Source organism: Acinonyx jubatus, chromosome B2, assembly GCF_027475565.1.
Source record: "Acinonyx jubatus isolate Ajub_Pintada_27869175 chromosome B2, VMU_Ajub_asm_v1.0, whole genome shotgun sequence".
In the NCBI taxonomy this organism is placed as follows: Eukaryota; Metazoa; Chordata; class Mammalia; order Carnivora; family Felidae; genus Acinonyx; species Acinonyx jubatus.
Window position 1 is genome coordinate 92541855 of NC_069385.1, and position 22816 is coordinate 92564670.

The 22816-nt window shown below is 34.1% G+C and overlaps 1 protein-coding gene across 1 annotated transcript in view; it reads left to right on the top strand.

Annotated features, from left to right (window-relative positions):
- Positions 1 to 22816, top strand: part of EYS (eyes shut homolog) — a 1591614-nt gene that overhangs the window by 1056799 nt on the left and 511999 nt on the right. The window contains exon 28 of the mRNA XM_053222617.1: positions 20037 to 20149. Within this exon, the coding sequence (XP_053078592.1) occupies positions 20037 to 20149 (113 nt within the window). The remainder of the gene's footprint in view (positions 1 to 20036; positions 20150 to 22816) is intronic.

Genomic DNA, 22816 nt, shown 5'->3' on the forward strand with positions numbered 1-22816 from the left:
CTGCTTGCTTCTATCCCTGCCAGAGTTTTCTCAAATAAATCAGGACGTCATTACTATATATCCAATACCCTAAATATTAGATTTTTGCTTTCCGACATATCAAGGAAACCTCATATTATAAACTGAACTCTATTATTTTGGTTGTTTTTTGGTAAGAATTTCGTGCTTTTAAGCTGTTTTGAGGGACTGTTTTGTGCTACCAATAAAAGCAGTGTTCAGGCAAGTCTTTGCCTGTTTCATTACTGTTGCTAATCTCTAGTGGCTCCAAGTGCCAGTTGCTTTTCTCTGTATTTACAAATTCACTTCTAATAAACTAGATTGTCTGCACCTGTGGGACTCTGACAGCCCTAGCACAGATGTTACCCCTGTCCCATCAGGCTGGAAAAGCTAGATTGCAGGCAAGAGCAAAACCACTTGGCAGGGACAACTTCCCAGCTGGCTGTCTTGGGCACCCTCTGTCTTAGCCCCTTTTTTCCCTGGTAGTGGTGTCTCTCCAGGCCCAATATCCCTGCACTTTTACTAGCTTCTTCTGATCAATATGTGTTCTCAGGAGCGAATCTCATCAAAGCAATTATAGCAAGTTGTTAAATGTTTGATAATTTAATATGCTTCTTCTCCTGGGGATAGTTACACTTCAATGAGCTAAAAGCCTTCATCCAAAAGAATAAATCTCAGAGGGTGAGGTTTCTGGCATCAGCAAGCCTAGAGGGAAATTTTCTTGTTTGTTTTTGAGATTTTCCTCATGCCCTTGAAATCACACCAGATCTGTTTCAACCAGGTGATAAGAAGGTCCCTCAAATTGATCACATTGCCTCTTTTTCCCAGGATTTTCAAATGTCTACTCTAGAAGACGCGCAGGTAGTCATGGAGAAAGATATTTTAAAAAGCCAAAATATCTAATAAGGCAGAGACCTCTCACAGTTAGCACAAGACTCATATGAAATATATATAAAGTTCAAGTCCTAGGGCATTTGAACTCAAAAGCTCATAAAGTTTCCCATTTCCAGCTGAGTTTTACCTACTATTGCTCAGACTGGTGCATACCACTACTAGAATATTATATAACATTTATTCTAAGATTATGTGCCAGGAATAATTCAGAAAGAGGGCAGACCAAGCCCCTATCTTCATGAAGCACCTGGCCACATTATATTATAAATATTTGTTTGCATATTTATCTTCTGGCCTATACTGGGAGCCAGTTTAGGGCAGAGATCTGTCTTGTTCAGCCATCTGTCCAAGCTCATAGCACACTTTCTAGTGAATCTAATGCTAGATAAGTAGTTGGAGAATAAAATCTAGAGAAAAAAATTTTTTTTCCTGTAGGACCTGAGTAAAAACCATGAGAGCATTGTGTAATTAGTGGAAATGAACAACTTTGGAGGAAGTTGAGTAAGGAGAGAAGATTGGAGGAGGAAGAATTATAAAATTATAAAATAAAAATCTGTTTTTTCAAAGGACAAAATAAATTTGTTCTTAAAATTGTTATTTTTCTGTTCCTTTTTCTTCTATCCAGATGAAAGAACTGTATCTTAAAAAATGAGTAAAGAAATGTCTGTTTGAGCTGCTATAACAAAATTCTACAGATTAGACAGTTTATAAACAACACAGATTTATTTCTAACAATTCTGGAGGCTGGAAGTCTGAGATCAGGTGTTAGTGTGGTCAGATGACAGCCCTCATCTGGGCCAGACTTCTCTCAAATGGCAGAAGGGGCTAAAGAACTTTGTGGGGTTTTTGTGTTTGTTTGTTTGTTTGTTTGTTGTTTGCTTTTAATAAAAGCACTAATCCCCTTCATGAGGGCTTGGTCCTCCCAAAGGAATAGCAACTCGCAAAGTTGCTCCTAATACTATCACATTGGCCATAAGAATTTCAACATACGAATTTGGAAGGGACACATTCAGACTGTAGCATTCTACTCTGCCCCCTCCCCAAATTCATGTCCATCTAGTATGTGAAATATGTTCATTCATGTCCATCTAGTATGAGCAATATATGTGAAATATATTCACCACCACTTAGATATTCTCTAACAAGACTAAAGCTCTCTCTCTCTCTATAGCTTTCTTTTTCTGAATCCTCACCAGACTTGCTTTTAATGGTTCCTTCATGGCAATGTAGGCTTTTGCTATTATAAATGTCAACACTCTTCCAGCCTGTATTCATTACCCAATTCAAAGCCACTTCCACAGGTTTAGGGATTTGTTACAGCACCATCTTCACTTCCTGGCACTGATTTTCTTAGTCCATCCCAGCTGCTATAGCAAAAGAGTACAGAGTGAGTAGCTTATAAGCATAATAAAATACATTTTTCACAATTCTGGAGGTTGGAAGGCTGAGATCAGGGTACCAGCATGATCAGGTGAGGGTTCTCTTCTGGGGCACAGACTTCTCATTGTATCCTCATATGGTTGAAGGGCCTAGACAATTCTGTAGGATCTCTTTTTAGGGTCCCATTCAGGAGAGCCTCATCCTAATGACCTGAGCACTTTCCAATCGCTCTGTCTCCTAAATACCATCACATTGGACATTAGGATTTCAGCATATGACTTTTAGAGGGACACATACATTCAGACCATAACAAATATGTTTGTATTGGTTTTGTTTTTCCATTCTATTTTAAGTAATTAAATAATGCATCCAATCAGTCAGTCAACAGATATTTGGTAAGGACTTATACTGTGTAAACATTGAGAAAAATACAGGATAAGATGAAAAGACAAGCATTCATTTGAGTTGATAACACTGGTGGCTTAGAAAATGGTTGCAGAGGGGCACCTGGGTGGCCTAGTCCGTTAAGCACGACTTCAGCTCAGGTCATGATTTCATGGTTTGTGGGTTCAAGCCCCGCATTGGCTGACAGGTGCTGACAGTTCAGAACCTGGAGCCTGCTTTGGATTCTGTGCTTCCCTCTGTCTGCCCCTTCCCCTCTCCTGCTCTCTCTCTGTTTTTCAAAAATAAATAAACGTTAAAAAAAGAAAAAAAAAAGAAAATGATTACATAGAATAGTGGAGAGAAGCAACATTGGAAAACAATAAAGATAGTGAGGATATCAAGTTTTCTTAAAATTTATTTCTAAGTGTTTACAGGGTACTAGCTAACATATATCAAACACTTAAGGTCCAGGTCTTGTTTTAAAATATTTTGCATGTATGAACTTTAAAGTACCATAATAACCATAGGAGTATAAGCATTATTGTTATTTTATAAGTAAAGAAACAGATATACTCATACATTAACAGATTTGTTTATGATTATGCAGAAAGTAGAGGAGATAGAATTAACACCTATGCTGGAAACTACCATGAAGGTTGCTAAAGAGGCAAGAGGGATTGGGGAAGAATATTACTTTAGGATGGACGATATTGAAGCATGTTTACGTGAAAATTGGGATAGTTCAATAGAAAGGGATAGGGCTGAAAGTACATTTTTCTACCGAAAACATTTAATACCATTTTTCAGAAGGAAAACAATGTTTTTTCTTCTCTAGAAATCCTTAATCATCTGATAAGTTATTTATGGTTTGCTGTCTGTTTCTCTTTCAACTGACTATACAGTCCATTGACTCAAATAACTATTTTTTTATATTTGTATATTTAGATGCTTTGAATTAAATATAAATTATTCTTCCTCAGATCTCCTTGAAAAGGCTAACACTAGGTGATAGATGGATGTTATTTGTTAACTAGCCTTAGATAGTTACAGTGATGGATACAGGTATAGATATGACACAGATATAGATAAAATATAGGTAAATATATGACTAAAAAGAGAAAAAGAAAAAAGTTCTAGAATCTGTGAATAAGAATCTCAAGCAGGCTCTGCACTGTCAGTACAGAACCCAGCGCTAGGCTCATACTCACAAACCATGAGATCATGACCTGAGCCCAAACCAAGAGTTGGATGCTTGACAGACGGAACCCACCTTGGCACCCCTGTCTGAATATTTTTTTTTCCATTTTTACCTCACTTAAATGTACAGAATAACTGTAAATAAAACTTACATAGACTAAAATTTAAAAATCACAAAATATTCCCTTAGTTTCATTTTTTGTCTGTTTTCTTTGTTGGTTGGTTATCTTAAAATCCTTGTGGATGGTCATGTAACTGGATTAATCTTCATTCAACTCAATATGTGGAAAACTTTGAATTACTGGGTTTCAGCACACTGGATTACCCCACATACAGACAAACATAGTATGTGAGGATGTAGTCTTTTCTCAGAATAGATGTGAGTGCTATAAACGGAATGCTTTTAACTTAAAAACATCCTTCTCTCCTCCATTCTGTCACCTCAGAGAATGATGAAAAACTTGAGAGGAGCAGTGTAGGCGGGTATGTGATGTGCTAGTGCAGAGTGGGGGTAAGGTCAGCCTATTGTGTCCCATTCATATGCCTGATTTCTTCTTATGCTTTCAAAGTCTGGGAAAAGCTATCAAAATTATTTTCAACTGCTGGACAGTGGGTAACAAGGTATTTCTGTTAATTCTGGAATGTAGAGGCATGCTTGTGAATTGTTTCATTAATTTTAAGGTTTGGAATTTGATGGGATAAATTTCTCTTAAATAAGAAGTTGCCATAAGGTTACTGTTATTTTTATAACATTTACATTTTTTTCAAACTCTAAAATCTTCTATAAAATAATTCTTTTTTCTGAAATGTGTTCAACCTATATGCTAACATTAGAGATAGGACTCTGAAGTAATACCATGACCTGAAGAGTATTATGTAGGACAAAAAGTATTATCATTATTGGACTGTATATGGAGACAATTCTGCAAAATTGCCAAATGGGCTTCTTTTCTGACAAGCTTGATTCTCAGTCTAAAGTCACAGGAACACTAGAAGATGAGTTGGTTACTGGTGTCAACAGAGTAGAATCTCCCTCATTTTCAAACACAATTTGTATTTAGTGAACTATGACTAGGAAAAAAACTGAGAAGCTGCAACATTTGACTTAAACTTGAATTTTTATTTCTGACTTCTTCAAGTAACCATTGCAAATGATAGAAAACTACATATTTTACTTTTATAATTCAAGGTAAAGACAGGATCTGCCTTTTACAATATTCTGCATTCTTATGGATAGAAATGCTTTTTTATTCCAGGAATCCTTCAGCTATAAACTAGGGCATCAGTGAGTTGCAAATTTAATTTGAGGTTTTTTAAAGAATTTCTTCACTTTCGATTTTAAAATGAAAATAATTAAGATACCTTTAAATAACACTTATTTTCATTAAAAAATCAAAATAAAATCTTAAATTTAAAGGAAAAGATTTACTTTATTTCTAACATGATCCTAATTATTTATTTTATAAAACCATTAACTGTCATCTAATATCGAACAATATTATAGACCAAATTTCTATTTAATTTGGCATTCTCCTAATTACTCAGACTGAAATAAAATAACTTATTTTTTGTATCTTAAATTATCGTTGAACTTTCATAAGGTATTACTTTTAATAAATAGTTTTCCATTATAAAGTTATGTTGGAATTGACATATTGGTACCTAATTAAATTTCAACTTGAAATGGTGCCAAATTTATGGTCCTAAGAAAATATGTTGCAAGACTGGGGAGTCCAGATTAAGGTTTTGGCACATTCGGTATCTAGTGAGGGCCTACTGATGGGCATCTTCTGGTTGAATCCTCACCTAGTAAGAACGTTGAGGGATCTTTCTAGGACCTCTTTCATAAGGTCACTGATCCCATTTATGAGAGCTCCGCCCTTATCACCTAATCACCTCCCAAGGACCTTACCTCCAAATAACCTCTACATGGGATTTGGTTTCAACATGTGAATTTAGAGGAGGCCACATTTAGTCTATAGCAGTGCTGATGTATGCTATTTTGACAGTATGACACATTTTCCCCCACATTTTAATGCAGTTTTACTGGTTGTAACATCAGAAGTAAACAAGGCATAGATTATATCACAGTATCCTACCATCGTTTTGAAACACAAGGATCACATAATGATCCAAAATAATATTAAAACTCCTGTTAAAAGCATTTGAGTTAAAAGTGTACAGTGTTAAGAAACTGTCAATAAATGATCATTCCCAGTATTTGAACAACTCAGTAATGCCAGGTCCATATGGGTAAAGGATAGCAAATAGGACCAGGGATTCTTAGTATAGGGAAGTAAGGAAGACCATGACCCCCTGGGCTCAGTGGCCTGAAATCTAGCCTAGTTATGCGATGCCATTGTCTAAGTTTGTGACTTGGACAAATTATCCAACCTTCAACACTTAACAGAGATTCATGAGGTTTGAAAGAGCTGTTTCCCAAGCAAATTTAGGACCCATTAAACAGCACATGCAAGGTCTCAGAGAAATGAAGTTACATTTGTAACTTCTTATTATTGATAACTCTTATTATTGATAAGAGCTAAGTTGTGATGTAGATTAAGATCTTCATCTGGTGGACTTCCAAGTACTTTGTCCCATATTGGAATATTATACTCAGCTAGATACAGAAATTTGGCAACTTCAGAGAAAGTTCATCAGTATATAGTAGTTTTAAGCTAGAATGCCTCTGGAGTGGTTGGGTTCTCAGAAAAATGAGAGGGAGAGAGGAACTGAAACGAGCTGGCATGATGCCTTCTTCCAAATAGGAACTGGTATGCAAAGAAAGGCCCAAAGTCATCTTCTTTGTTTGAAGACCATCCATAAATGAATATAATGCCAGGGAATCTTCTTAGAACATCAGTAATAGAGATAATAAACCACAAATAGTAAATAGCAAACTGAAATGCTGATGAATCTATATAATAAAACTATTATGAAGGTTAGATAAGTGCATAATAGTTCTCAATAGATAGTAGTTACTACTTTTATCTTATTATCATTGCTATTCATATTATTTTTTATTGAGTCTTTTTACCAAGACAGAATTGCTTTTGTTGGGCTACTCTGATGGTTGTGGGTGGTGTGATATGAAAAGTTTCAGTGTTAAAATAGAAACACAAAATTTTATTTCCTAAAATATTCAATTATTTACCTTTCATGTAAAAATATGTAAATTCATCAGTGAGTAGAGGTTGAGAGAATAAAATTCAATTAGGCAGACATAAGGTGAATTTTCTGTTGGGAGAAAGAACTTAAAAGGTGAGCACGAGGGAGAAGTGTGGTGAGGAAGAGAGAGGGGTACAGCTGAATGATCTTACTATTTTTAAAAGGAAGAGTAGATAAGAAAAGAAGTAAACAGATTAAAATATCAGAAGAAATAGAGATTTTGCAACAAATTGAGTAGTTTAAACCAGTGTATTAGAGCTAGAGAACTGCTTGGGATGTGGTGATGGTAGGGAAGTAAGCCAAGTAAGTGTAAGTGGTGATTGAGTGCCTATGGAGAAATAGATTTTTTTTAAAATAAAACTTCCAACATATGCAAAAGTAGAAAAAAAGAATGTGATGAATTCACTGGTAGCTTCAGAAAATAAGAAACACAGCTATATTTCATCTATTAAATGTGTACTCTACCCTCCATTTTTAAAGATGTTTTGGAAGCTTATCTCAGACATCAGAACACTTTATTTATGTTTCTAGATGGATTTCCGTAAGCTAATCTTCAAAATGATAGCCGTAATTGCATTATCACATTTAAAAAGTAATAATATTTTTTTACTGTCATATCCAGTTAGTTTTCACATTTTCCTGTTTTATAACCTTCTTTTAAAAATAGTTTGCTTAAAATTAACCAACTAACATCCATATGTGATTGGTTAATATGCCTCTATCTTGCCTTGTCAGTTTTATTTTTTGAGCAAAATTTTGTCGTAGAAATTAAATTTTTTGTACTGTAGAGTTTCCATGGTTTCTTACATTTTCCCAGATGAATAATTAGGCATTTCTCCAAGGAATCCAGACTCCTTTTGGTATAAAGTGGTATTTAGAGATCACGCATGGAACCTATCACTGTTCTTTGCTACTGCACTATTTTTTCCTAGCTTTTCGCTGGCCAAACTAGGAAAAATTTTTTTGTTATAATGTAAAAAACCTCATAAGCTAATAATTATAATAGCAGTCACAGTTAGGAACTCTCATATATGGTTTTCGGTTCATCTCCTTCCAGACATGCAATAAAACCTCTGTTGTGAATGAGACTGTCATAATATACTTTTGATTTATTCTGCAGTGGACACACATCTAGTAGAATAATGTTCTATCACTACCACCAATTTATATTATTGAAAACAGTTTAATAGTTTTGGTTCTTTCTGTCCTTACGATTCCACTGAAGATATATGTTCAAAGTACTGTGTTTTAAACTCATCAGAGTAGTGGGGTGCCTGGGTGGCTCAGTCAGTTAAGCGTCCAACTTCGGCTAAGGTCATGATCTTGTGGTTTGTGAGTTCGAGCCCCATGTCAGGCTCTGTGCTGACAGCTCAGAGCCTGGAGCTTGCTTCAGATTCTGTGTCTTCCTCTCTTCTCTATTCCTCCCCCACTTGCGTTCTTCTCTCTCTCTCTCAAAAATAAACATTAAAAAAAAGTAAAGAAATCAGAGTAGTTATGTTATGTGTTTTATGCCACCAAATAGAAACACAGGTTAGAGAGTCATTAATTTCATTTTACTCCTGAGTTTTAAAAATTGCTTTTTAAATTTGTATTTCATTTTATAATTATATAATATGTTTACATGGTTTCAAACTCAAATCCATACCTAAAGATATATTTAAGAAATATTTAAGAAATCCATTTTCCATTGTCATTGTCTCTGCCCTATTCCCTTCCTCTTCCTTATATTTTGTGGTTTACTTATTATTAAATACAAACATATACAAATATATAAATTCATATTCTTCCATTATTAAATAATATCATATGCATATATTTTTCACTTTACTTTTTCTGCCTAGCAGTGTGTCTGGTGATCACTGAATTGCAAGTTGTATTCTCTGGAAAGCAGACTCTGAGATGGAAATTAACATACAAGTTGTTTAGAGAGTGCTATTGATACTACTGTCTGTGGAAGGGAAGGGAAAGGAAGGAATTAGGACTGGGCAGGGAGGCATTGGGATGAGATGCAGTCTCAATACAGGTTTTTGAAACCCCTGTCAAGTTGCAGCTGGACTGATCATTCAGAGTTGTCAGATGTTGGGGTGAGGAGTCTGGGCTTTTATAGTCCCTTTTTGACTAGTCATTGGATGCGAACTACCATAGGAAAGAGGAGAAAACTTGGATGAGGCTATACTCTTGGACTAAAGTAATTCCCAAAGAATGATGAAAGGCATAGTTTTTCTGCCAGCAGTACCCTAAGTAGTTGAAAAGAGGAGAGGAATCCTTCGGTCTTGATGGGAGACCTGGGGACCATAGCATCCACTACACATTCCATCGTAGTATATGGAGATGTTTCTACTTCCTTTTCACAAACGGGAATGGTATATAACAGTTCACTTGAGCAGACTCCTGTAGATGGACATTTAGATTGTTTCCAATTAAGAGTAATCTTGATGCATCATTTCAGCATGGAAATTAGCTCCTGGCTACTAGCTCTCTCCCCAGGATTTATACTGAAGCAGCTGTAGTAGGAAACACTTAAATCACACACGCGCGCGCCCCCGCACACACACACATACACAGATGAACACACTCCTATAACCAAGAGAAATTAAAACACGTGTCCACATAAAACACAAAAGTATTCTTAATATCCAGAAAAAATAAAAAAACACTGAAATAGTCCAAAAAGGCCATTAATTTATGGATAGGTAAACAAAATATATATCCATGTCAAAGAATATCATTCATCAATGAAAGGGATGAAGTACTGATGCATAACTACAACAGGGAGGAACTTTTAAAACATTATACTAAGTGAAAGAAGCCAGTCACAAAACACCACACATTTTATGTTCCTGTTTTTAAGAAATGTCAGTAATAGGCAAATCTGTAGATACAAAGTTGATTAGTGGTTATCTACTATTGAAGAAAGAATGGAGAGAGACTGCTAATGAATAGATGTTTCTTTTTTGAGTGATATCTCTATTCTAAAATTGGCTGTGATAATGATTAATTCTGATTATACTAAAACCATGGAATTGTACTCTTTAAATGGGTAAATTTTATGATATGTGAATTATATCTCAATAAAGCTGCTGTAGGAAAAAAAAGAAAATCCGTGGTAAATCCCTTGGCATACAGATAACTGTATTAAAGTGATGTCTTTGAGTGGTTAGGAAGTGAGTAAGTACTGTAGACATTACAGTGTTTGGAACAGAGCATGTTTGGCCTTGCTGAGAGAAAGAATAAACTAGAAAAAAACAGTTGAAAATGTGCTCATCTTTTTCCAGTGTCCTTATACAAGGACATTCTCTGACAGTTTCTGTAGTGAAGAAATAGCAATCAACACCACTGATGAAGATGTCCACAAGGTAAATTCTAGGTAACTCTAAAACCCTGTTGGCTGTAAAACCCAGTAGAATTTAGAAACACATATTCAGTGTTCTTTATTGTTTCCAAACAGATTTTCCTATAAATTCTATTCTATTTAGTTGTTTTCATAAGAGGTTTGATCTCCACAAACAGTTACTATGCCATTATCAGAAATCAAACTCTAAACCTGCATATGTTACTATGTCATTATCAGAAATCAAACTCTAAACATGAATATGGATGTTTATAGTACCCTTGTTCATAATTGCCAAAACTTGAAAGCACCTGAGATGTCCTGCGGTAGACAAATGAATAAATAAACTGTGGCACTTCTGGACAATGGGATATTATTCAGTTTAAGATGAGCTGTCATGGCTTAAAAAGACATAGAAGAACCTTAAATGCATATTACTAAGTGAAAGAAGCCAGTCTGAAAGGCTGCATACTGTATGATTCCAGCTATGTGACATAGTTGAGAAAGACAAAACTCTGGAGACAGAAAAAAGATCGGTGGTTATCAAGGATTGGGGGACATGTGAGGGGATGAATAGTCAGAGCATAGAGGAATATTAGGACAGTGAAAATACTCTGTGTGATACTATAGTGATGGATATATATCATTATACATTTTTCCAAACTCCTATAATGTACGGCACTCAAGAATGAAACCTAAGGTGAGCTATGGACTTTGGATGATAATGATATGTTAATGTAGGTTCATCAGTTGTAACAAGTGTACCACTCTTCAGGGGGATATTGATAATTGGGGAAGCTGTGTGTGGGGGGGGAAGCAGAGGGTATATGGGAAATTTCTTAATTTTTTGTGAACCTAAAACTGCTCTAAAAAATTTAGTCTCTAATAAAAAAATTATAAAAGAAAAAACTAATCAAACTGTATTGTCCTCTTCCCATTTTTTACTGAAATTTATCATATTTTTTTAACTGACATCATATTTCAACAGTGCCTAGCTTCACAGTTGCTGGACTCTATGGTGACTTTGTTTAAATTAGACAGTTTTTTTTTTAAAGCAGATATTTCTGGGAAGATAGATTGGAGGGAAAAAATGTGGTTTAAATATCAGGCTGTACTCCACTCTATCAGCTCGGTGTTTTTGACAGTGCAAAATTTGTGTAAACATATATGGTGACTCTGTGCTCACTACACAGGATATACTTTATAAATATTTGTTGAACCAATATATAAATCTAATTCTTATCTGGGAAATTTACCAACTTTCTCTTTCCTTCTACATAGAGATTGTGTCCACATGAATCCCACAATCTTTACAGAGTATACATAATTTATTGAATATATTACAATAAAATTGGTAGAGGTATTATGAAATTTGTAGACTGAGAGATTCCAATTTTTATGTAGTGGTTTTGTAATTATGTTGCTAAAGTCCCACATTTAGGATGTTTAGACTCATATTTATCAGTTGGCATTATATATAGTACACAGTTGTCATCCAATTTGTGTTTATCCTAATAACAGCTAAACATCTGAAACATTAAATGTTAACATCTGAATTCACTTGCATATGTTCGAAATAGGTACTTCCTAGCAATTTCCATCTTTTTCTTAACTGATTATTTTTCAGAGTACCCAGCCTTAAAATGATTTTTGACAAACCAATAAATAGTAGGAATTTAACAAATATTCATAGCATCGAGGATTCTACTTCTTTATTTCCCTCCTTTCTCCTCTATGCCCCACAAGTAATTCATCAAAGTCACCACAATATCCTCACCCCTTTTCTACCTTTTTAGCCATTATCAAATATAAGACTTCACAATATCAGCCCTGTGTTGCTTTAGAGCTTTTAGTTGCTTCTGTCCATTTGAAGCTGATACTGATCAAATTTGATTATTTTATCAACGAATATACCAAAAAAGGAGTGAATTAAGTTTGAGTAACATGAAAACCAAGTAAGAGTGGATTTATCACAGGACAGCAGTATAGTAAATTTCAAATGTGATAGTGAAGAGATCGTGAAAAATCAAATTAAAAGAAAAATTGAATAAATTTTCATAGTATATGAATTATTGAGGAGGGATTTATATGTCTAGCAAAGAGTATGGGGATGATAAGAGCATGAACCCTAAGCCAATAAAAAGAACACAATAATGACATTCAGTTTAAAAAGTTTGCATAAGAAAGAAAATACACTAATAATGATGTAGCAGAAAGAGAAATTAAGAACACAATCCCTGAACCTGGGTGGCTCAGTCGGTTAAACATCCGACTCTTGGTTTCAGTTCAGGTCATGATCTCATGGTTTGTGGGTTGGAGCCTGGTGTCGGGCTCCACACTGACAGCATGGAGCCTGGCAGGATTCTCTCTCTCCCTCTCTCTCTCCCTCTCTCTCTCCCTTTCTCTCTGCCCCTCCTCTGCTCTCTCTGTCTCAAAATACATAACTTTAAAAAAAGTATTTTAAAAAAAAAGAATGTAATCCTGTTTATAGTTGCACCCAAAAGAATAAAATAACTAGGAATAAGTTTAATGAAGGAAGTGAAAGACTTATACTCTGAAAACTATAAAACATTGATTAAACAAATTAAAGATAACACACACACACACACACACACACACACACACACACACACAACGGTATACTATGCTCATGGATTGGAAGAATTAATATTGTTAAAATGTTCATACTGCCCAAAGCAAACTACAGATTCAATACAATCTTCATCAAAATACCCAAAATATTATTATAAAATACCCAAAGTATTATTTTTCACAGAACTAGAAGAAATAGTTCTAAAATTTGTATGAAATCACAAAAGACCCTGAATAGCCAAAGCAGTCTTGAGGAAAAAAAAAAAAAAAAAAAAAAAAAAAAGACTGGAGGTATCACAGTCTCAAATTTCAAGATATACTACAAATCTGTATTAATCAAAAACAGTATGGCACTGGCACAAAAATAGATCAGTGGAACAGGATAGAGAGCTTAGAAATAAACTCATGCTTATATAGTCAATTTATGACAAAGGAAGCAAGAATATACAGTGGAAAAAAGACACTCTCTTCAATAAATGGTGCTGAGAAAACTGAACAGCTACATGCCAAAGAATAAAAATGGACGACTTTCTTACTCAAACACAAATATAAACCCCAAATGGCTTAAAGACCTATATGTGACACTTGAAACCATAAAGTTTCTTTAAAAAATTAGGCAATAGTCTTTCAGACATCTACTTTAGCAGTGTTTTTCTAGCTATGTCTCCTGAGGCAAGGGAAAGAAAAGCAAAACAAACAAACAAACAAACAAACAATTGGGACTACACCAAAAATGAAAACTTTTGCACAGTGAAGGAAACCATCAGCAAACCAAAAAGGCAATATACTAAGTTGGAGAAGATATATACTAATGATAATATTCAGTGAAAAGTTGATATTCAAAATATATACAGAACTTATACAACTCAACACCAAAACCCCCAGCTATCCAATTAGAAAATGGTCAGAGGAACTGAATAGACGTTTTTGCAAGAAGACATAGATGGCCAAGAGATACGTGAAAAGTGGTGTCTGGGTGGTTCTGTTGGTTAAGTGTCCAACTCTTGATTTTGACTCAGGTCATGATCTCAAAGTTCATGGGATCGAGCCCTGCATCAGACTCTCTACTAGAAGCGTGGAGCCTGCTTGGGATTCTCTCTTCCACTTTCTCTGTCCCTCCCCTGCTCTCACACATGCTCTCTCTCTCTCAAAATATTAAAAAAAAAAAAGAGGTATATGAAAAGATGCTCAGTATCACTAATCATTAGGGAATTGCAAATCAAAACCACAATAAGATACTACCTTGCACAAGTCGGAATGACTACTGTCAAAAACACAAGAAGTGATGAATATTGCCAAGATTGTGAAGAAAAAGGAACCTCTGTGCACTGTTGGTGGGAACGTAAATTGGTACACCACTGTGGAAAATAGTGTGGAAGTTCCTCAAAAAAATGAAAAACAGGAATACCATATGTTTACCCAAAGAAAACAAGTCACTAATTTGAAAAGATACAGTCACCTCTTTGTTTAGTGCAGCAGTATTATAATAGTCAAGGTATGGAAGCAAACCCAAGTGTCCTGGTGTGTACAGACATACACACACACACACACACACTTGAATATCACTTAGCCATAAAAACAAACAAAAAAAAAGAATGTAGTCATGTCATTTGCTACAACATGGATTGGCCTAGAGGTTACTATGTGAAACAAAATAAGTTAGAGAAAGATGAATACATGTGATTTCACTTTTATGTGAACTCTAAAAACTAAAACAAATGAGCAAACAAAAGAATAGAAATAGTATCTTAAGTATAGAGGGATGGGATTGGGAAGATAGACAAAATAGGTGAAGAGGATTAAGAGTACAAACTTCCAGTTATAAAATAAATAAGTCATAGGGATGTCGAGCATAAAAAAGTACATAAATAAAAGGAAGAAAGAAAATGTTGCCATCATTAACCATAGCATTGTTCCACTGCAAATAATTATTACATAGGAATAATGTAAGCATTAAACATGTAAGTTAAAGCTGTGATGCAACTAAAATTATGGTTAATGTAATGCTGATTGTTTAACCAAAAAATTATTACATATGATACATATATGATATTATAGAAAAGTTAGGCTCCAAAAATTTGTGAAATTGAATAATTAATACCCCAAAATATGAGCATGTTGCTTAGAAATTTGAAAGCTAATATTGGAATAAATTGATAAGAGTATGAAAATTGAGCATGAAATCAGGGATAGTACTAATAGTTTGATAGTGGGAACTAATTATTTTTATGATACAAATCAAGTAGAAGTACCACTATAAAAAAAGAAAAGGCATATGGGTTTCTGGCCATGAATGAGTAATTGCTGGTAGACTCTCCTTACCATCATGAACAGTTAGAAAATTGGGATAAATTATGTAGGAAAACACACAACAAAGACACATGTAACAATGTCCAGTATCCGATAAAAAAAAAAAAAAATTAGATCTGGAGAGAATCAGGGAACTGTGCACCGCAATCAGGATAAAAATGATTACATCTCAATAAATCATAGAGATTATAATTGGCATACAAGAACTTTAAAACATCTATTATGAACTTAAAAACAAATAAAACATGTACTACAAGAGGGAAAAATGGAATCTATTTAAAAATCAAGTAAAAATATAAACAAAAATTCAACTAATAAACAGAAATTTCAAAGATAAAAATATAATATCTGAACTGTATTAGCTTAACAACAGATTACATTTCTGCAAAAGAAAAAAAATCATTGAACTTGAGTACATAGTAATAGAAACCACACTGAAAGAAAGAGAAAAGTAATGGAAAATCCTAAGTGGTAGGATGTAATAAGGGGTTAAAATATGTGTATTAGGAGTTCCAGAAGGTGGAGGGAGAAAGGAGAGAAAAAAAATATTTGGAGAAATATTGACCAAATTTGCCTGGATTTTATGAAAAATGTCAACTTATAAATGCAATAATCTCAATAAGACCTAATAAAATGAGAATTTTCACTGACTTCTCATCAGAAGCAATGCAATCCAGAAGACAAGGGAATATTTTCAAGTGCTCTCAAAATAGTTAAGTAAACTGTAATAAAATAGTACAAATTAAAGACATTTTCTTAAAAAAAAGAAAAGAAAGAAAACCTGAAAAGACATCAGACCTACATTACAAGAAATGGTAAAGGAGGTTGTTAAGGGAAATGATACCAAAAGGTCCTTGGAACAGCGAAAGGGAATGAAGAGTGCCAGAACTGGATTGAGACACATGATTTGGAAAACAGAAAACATCCTAGCAGCAGCAGTAGCAGCAGAGGGGATAGACCATGTGGCAGTTTAACAGGGATGTTCTTCATAAGTTACATTCTTCAAAACTTTTCCCATCCTACCAGATTTGAATTTAATATGGGATTTAATAATAGTTTAGCAGTAGAAGCTTTGTTCAGAAACATAATAATAATTACTATTGCTAGCTTAAAAATAATCTTTTTTTCATATTTCTCACAGATGTATGAAATTACCACAGTGTGCCTAAGATGAGACCTTTAAAAACAAATTTTAAGTAACTGATAAAACAATCTACAGTAAAAAGGAAACTATTGGAGCTGTTTCTCTATTACCAATTGATTATTTAATTGATTACAAACCAAACTTACTGGTTTTCAAAATCCATTAATCTAAAAAATCTCTTGAATTCAGCCAAAATGGGTACAGGAGGTACATTAGAAATCCATTTAAAAACATAAATAACATTGTAAATAGAAAACTCATAAACTACTGATGAAGAAGAATGAGAAACTAGCTCTTAAAATTACCACTTAATAGCAGGTTAACCAAGAATCCATATACTCCTCAAGTAATTGTGTTTCTACTATATCAGGACAAAAAGGAATTAATAACTTTTTTCACATGATGTTAAATATTTAGGCATGTAAATTTCAAAACCAAACTCAGATGGTACATTTTTTATTTTAAATTGTTTATAAATTTGGAATATCGTATATGCAATCTAAATGATAGCCAGGAAGGCTGTCTCACCTTATGTATCTACTATTGAATATTAATGTAGAAACTTATTTGTACAGTATTGATAGTTCATTGGCTTCAACTCTCTTTAAAGAAATGAGAGTAAGGGGTACCTGGGTTGCTCATTTGATTAAGTGTCTGTCTTCAGCTCAGGTCATGATCTCTCAGTTTAAGAGTTTGAGCCCCACGTCAGGCTCTGTGCTGACAGCTCAGAGCCTGGCGCCTGCTTCGGATTCTGTGTCTCCCTCACCTTCTGCCCCTCCCCCACTCTCTCTCTCTCAAAAATAAATAAACATTAAAAAATTAATAAAAAAAAGAAATGAGAGTAAAGGCCATCAAATGCCAGAGATAAAATTAAATATTCTTCTGTTCATATAGAGGTAGAAAAAATGAGAATATGTTGAAGATGTTTATAACTTTGAGTCAAATTTGAAATAAAAAATGAGAATTCTGCCGGGGCACCTGGGTGGCTCAGTTATTTAAGCTTCTGACTTCAGCTTGGGTTACAATCTCACAGTTTGTGAGTTCAAGCCCCACATCAGGCTCTCTACCTTCAGCAGAGGCTGCTTCAAATTCTCTGTTTCCCTCTCCCTTTGCCCATCCCCAGCTCATGCTCACTCTCTCGCTTTCTCTCAAATAAACATTTAAAAAAAATGAGAGCTCAGTTATTATTACTGTTCAGTACTGTGAATCATATTAATGATGTGTGGTGGCCATTTTACATTGTTTAGAAGTAACTAGGGGTCATTATTTTTTTATTTGTCTTGAACAAAAATAAAAACCAGATTTGAGAAATCCCAGGAATATATGTGAGTACAGATGTTTTCTCATGGAAAGGGGGATAACATGCAAGAACAGCATTCCTGTAATCTCATATACAGGTGATTTTTCATGATTTCTTGTCCTTAACGAATCTATTATACATGGTTACATTGTAACTTGTATCAATTATATATCTTGTGTTTCCCTTTTACTTTTTAAAAATCCTGTCCCAGAAACCTAACTAACCAAATTACTATAAGTTAGTCAAATTCAAGGGGGTAAAGTTCCCAACATTAGAAACTGTCTAAAAACCATGTGATTACAATTTACTATTTAGATTTGGTGTTTCTGGGTACAAGTTTGACTTATTTTTTGCTAAATGAAATTTCCATATTCAAAGTGAAAAAAATTTACATGAGAGTTTGGAAACCAGTTAACTCATCCTGAACAAGAGTGCCAGAGGTTAATGTGTGGAAGAACTGGAAATTTTGAATCTGTTAATACAGAAGAAATCAAATAATTTTGAATTCATTCAGATTTAAAGGCTGTGAATTTTTTTTCTTGCTAACAAAGTCCAGGGTGAATAAATTAATATTTATCTTTTAATCCATAATATGTGAATGTGATTTGAATTATAGAATTCTATCATGTATCTCACCGAGTGATCATAGAATCATTTTCTTTTAGAGCATTTCTCATTGCATCATATTCATTTAAAAAGCTATAACTTTCTTCATACTTTTCATCCTCATAAATAATAAGGATCTTCATGAACAGAGGAAAATATTTAAATATGCACATATATTATGCTATTTTTGAACTGTGTTAAACTAAGTAAAACATTCATAACCATTTCTGTCAATAGCATTTTTCCAAGACCATTTACTTTTTTTAATTTTTAATTGTAAACTGTATATTAATTCACAAGCTTCTAATGTTTCAGGGGAGGCATATGTACACATTATCTTAAATAAAAACCAGGTCCATGTCTAACCGTAATGAAAATATAAATTAAACTTAAAAAACAAAAAGATTAATAAAACCCATAAAAACTTTAAGCTAACAATTACAAATGAATATTTTCCCTTCTACAACATGTAAGAGCCAAACATTTCTGTTTTACTTACAATGAACTGACTTCATTGTAAACTTACTGTGTGAAATATTGTTTTGTTTTCTAGTCCAGTCATTTTTGACACTTGACAGAGTGTTACTTGTTGAGAGGATTTGTAGTACGTTTGAGCCAACATCAGAAAGAGGAAGAAAATATTTAAAGGTTTTTAAACTAAGGCTCTAAGTTAAAAGATGAAATAAATTCACCCTACAATTTCTAAACAATACAAAGTCTCCCTTCCATCCTTTGTAATATTACATTTAATGAGAAACTAAGTCTTGAAAATGCAAATAGTGCATTTTTTAATTCAAAAGTCAAGGTAGACAATTTTAAGTGTATAAGTTCAGTAATTATCCTGCTCATAATTTGTTCCATCTTAGCTTAAAAATTTTAACAATATCAAGAGCATAAGAGTATACAGAACCTGAAATAAATGCTCATATCTGTTGAAATCTGACCTGTGCCCCTTTTAGTTTTTATTAACTTCTCTTTTTCACATAAATGTAAATTCATATACATATATAATTAATGGAATAGTATGTTCATGGTGAATGAAATGAAAAGTCATATATCTGTTTATCTTTAAGAGGTTATATGTGTTCATTAAAACAAATGCTTTCCAATGCCCTCTTTCTTTTTTTTTTTTTTTTTTTTGATTTGGTCCTGTTGGCAATCTTTTTTTGCCCAAGTTATTCCTAAGGAGGATAGGCCACACAACTGAACACAAAGTTATACAGAATGCATCAGGACTGTGGGATGTCACAAATATTCAGTTTACTGTGTTTCCTTTGATAACAGAAAGAGAACCTTTTCTTGATGTGTTAAGAGCTGTGAGTGGGGCAAGATAACTAATGTCAGAAAAAGTAAGAAGGAACATAGGCAAAAGATGCAAAAGTGTAATCCACTGATGGGAAGGATGAACATATTAGCTTTTCTCCTCTGCTCCAGCTGTAATTCACTATAATAATGAAAATTTTTCTTTATCCATATATGTGATTCATAGAGTGATATCTACAGATTCCAAGTGACTTTTGACTCAGGTAGTACTCAGGTAGTATTCTTTTATGCTAAATTCTGGAATGGTATTTATGAATAGAGTTAAATTACTTTCTACCAATATGTTGAATAAATCAGCCACCCAATCTGAATGCACATTCTGACCAGTTTACAGCAAGAATAATATATTGTAGAAATAATATAAATATTCTCTCTCTCTCCCCCTCCCTCCTTCTCTTCCTCCATGTCAGATTTCTGGGCCATTGGAGAATTTTACTGGCTGCATAGAAGTTATGGAAATCAATAACTGGGAATCTTTCATCCCATCCAAGGCAGTGAAAAAAATTCACGTTGAAAATTGCAGGTAAAATCCATTAATGATTTTTCAAATACTTGTTTGAATAACCACACCAAAAGGTAACATTTCCATTTGAAATCATCTAATCAGGATTAGATTACATTTCCTTCATTTTGATGTTTTCTTTATAGTGACATACTGTATTTTTTTACAGACTATAGAATGTTTAAGCTATAACCCAATTAAATTGGACCATTTATTTATAATGGGTTTCAGCTTTCTGCTACATAAGATACATTGTGTCAACCAACAAATGATAAGTTAGTCTTGATTAGAAAATGTCATCTTTTGGAGTGTTTGAAATATAAGCATGCTGTCATGCATGTGGTGTATTGTTCAGGTTGCTTAAATGTTTCTTTTAAAATGTCATTCTCAAAAAGTTGTCATTGTGCTTGAATTCCCATTATTTGTGGCATTCCTTTCAAATAACCTTCTTCTAGCTATAGAACTATCTGTATATGTGGAGGGAGGTGGGGTGGAGTTGAAGTAACGAGATGGTACATTTGACACAATATTAGGCATTCGTGCCATTGGTACAAATTGGTTAAATTTTTTTTTCACTGATGGTGATGAAAAAAGGATCATTTATGGAGCCTTATGGTGCATTGGAAAAGGTGCACCCAGGTTAGGTAGGATAGCGTGATGAGGCAGGATGTTTGATCACAGAACAGCCTGCTTGACAATAGCAGAAACACATTGACTCCACAAAAAAAATGTGAATTATTGAAATTCTTCTGTGGACTGTGGTCCAAGATGAATAAAGAGTCACACAATGACTGTCCTTAAGGAGTTTATGGTGTACTAGAGGAGATATTGATGAAATATGCAAATGAATATATACACATAAAGTGTGCTTTGGGGAAAAAACAGAAGGCTATGAGAACTTTACATATTTGAATATCAGCAAATTGGTGTCCTTCACAGTTTGGCTGGGGGGTAGTGTATGTTCAAAAATTGAAGAAGTACTTTAGAAAGTAAAAGGCTAATTCATTCCCCAGTGTTTCACCTGTAGGCTATACGTTTAAAATATATTTGTGGCATCTATCATACAGTGGTAGACATAGTGATTATTTTATTTGTTTTTACTCAAATTAAAACTTAATATCTTACATTATACACAATAGATGGGTTCCAGCAATTTTAATATAAATAAAATACTCATAAATCCTTATATATTTTACCATTTATTTCTAATTTTTTTGTTTGTCTCAATTTGTTATTGATTTTCAGTGAGCAGTATTTCCTAACAATTAGTTACCTCTCAGATTCTTTGCTCTCTAGCTTCTCTGTTAAATATTATGATTTGCAACTCATAGTTAAATGAATAATGATTTTACTAGGAAGCAAATCCATTGAAAATGATATACTCCTTTGATAATTTATATAATCATCTGCTAATGTAGCAATTGATAAAATTTTCTATTTTTAACTTTATAAAAGTAGGACATGCTTAACTTCTCTTTGTAAGAATGAGTATAAAAAAAACAACAACAGAAAATCACTATGTAATCTCAGCTATCTGCAAGCCCTAAAACTTTTCTCAATCTCTCTTCTATTTAAGTCCTGTTTTATTGCCCTTCAATGCCATTAATTTGACCTTCATTCTGCAATATTGGTTCTTTAAATACTATCTATAATTTAATGCTGCAAATGGTATTATCCCTCCCTATAACATCCAACACAGCTATAGACATATGAGAGGCATTTTGGCTATAATTAGGGTTAGGGCAAACAGAGACTATTAAATTTCTCCGAACAGTCACTCTGCTTCTCTCACCAACCCCTACTAGTACTTGATTTCATTTAAGATCACCTTTCCCTTTTTTTTTTTCCTTTTAACATTTATTGTTTCTGAGAGACAGAGAGAGACAAAGCATGAGCAGGAGAGGGTCAGAGAGAGAGGGAGACACAGAATCTGAAGCAGGCTCCAGGCTCTGAGCCGTCAGCACAGAGCCCGATGCGGGGCTTGAACTCACGAACTGCGAGATCATGACCTGTGCCGAAGTTGGACACTTAACCAACTGAGCCACCCAGGCACCCCTATGATCACCTTTCCTAAGACAGACATTTCCTAAGACGAGATTGGGTCTAGAATGAAGTTTTCAAAACCTAATTCTGCAAGTAATTGGCTGTATGACACCAAGTAAGGTTTAACTGTTCCCTATTCCTCCTCAGTCTTATCTGTGAAATCAAAAAAATAACCCTTGCCTTATAATGTTGTAAAAAAGATAAAATTGGACTCTCTTCTTTGTTAAAAGCTCAGAGACATTGAGCTTCATTGCCAAATTTGCTACCATGTCCAGGAAATTGCATCTTCTAATCGGTCTCCCAGAACCCACCTCTCTCTCTCCCCACCTTCCTCATTCTCAAGTCTGGCTTCTTCTCAACATTTAGCCCTCAACTTTACTATGACCTCATCTAAGAGGACTTTCTAGACGATCCAAAATGAAATGGCCTCCCCTCCATCATGTCTCCTACTCACTGTTTATTTCCATATTATTTTTTATTCTTATGAGGAATGACACTATTTGAATATATTTATTTGTTCATAGGTTCCTTTTATGACTCTTGTCACCATAATGTGTGCTCCTTGTGGGCATGGACTCTGTAGAACTTTTCCACTGCTATTTCTTCATGGCCTGGAATGGTAGATGCTCAAAAATTTACTGTATA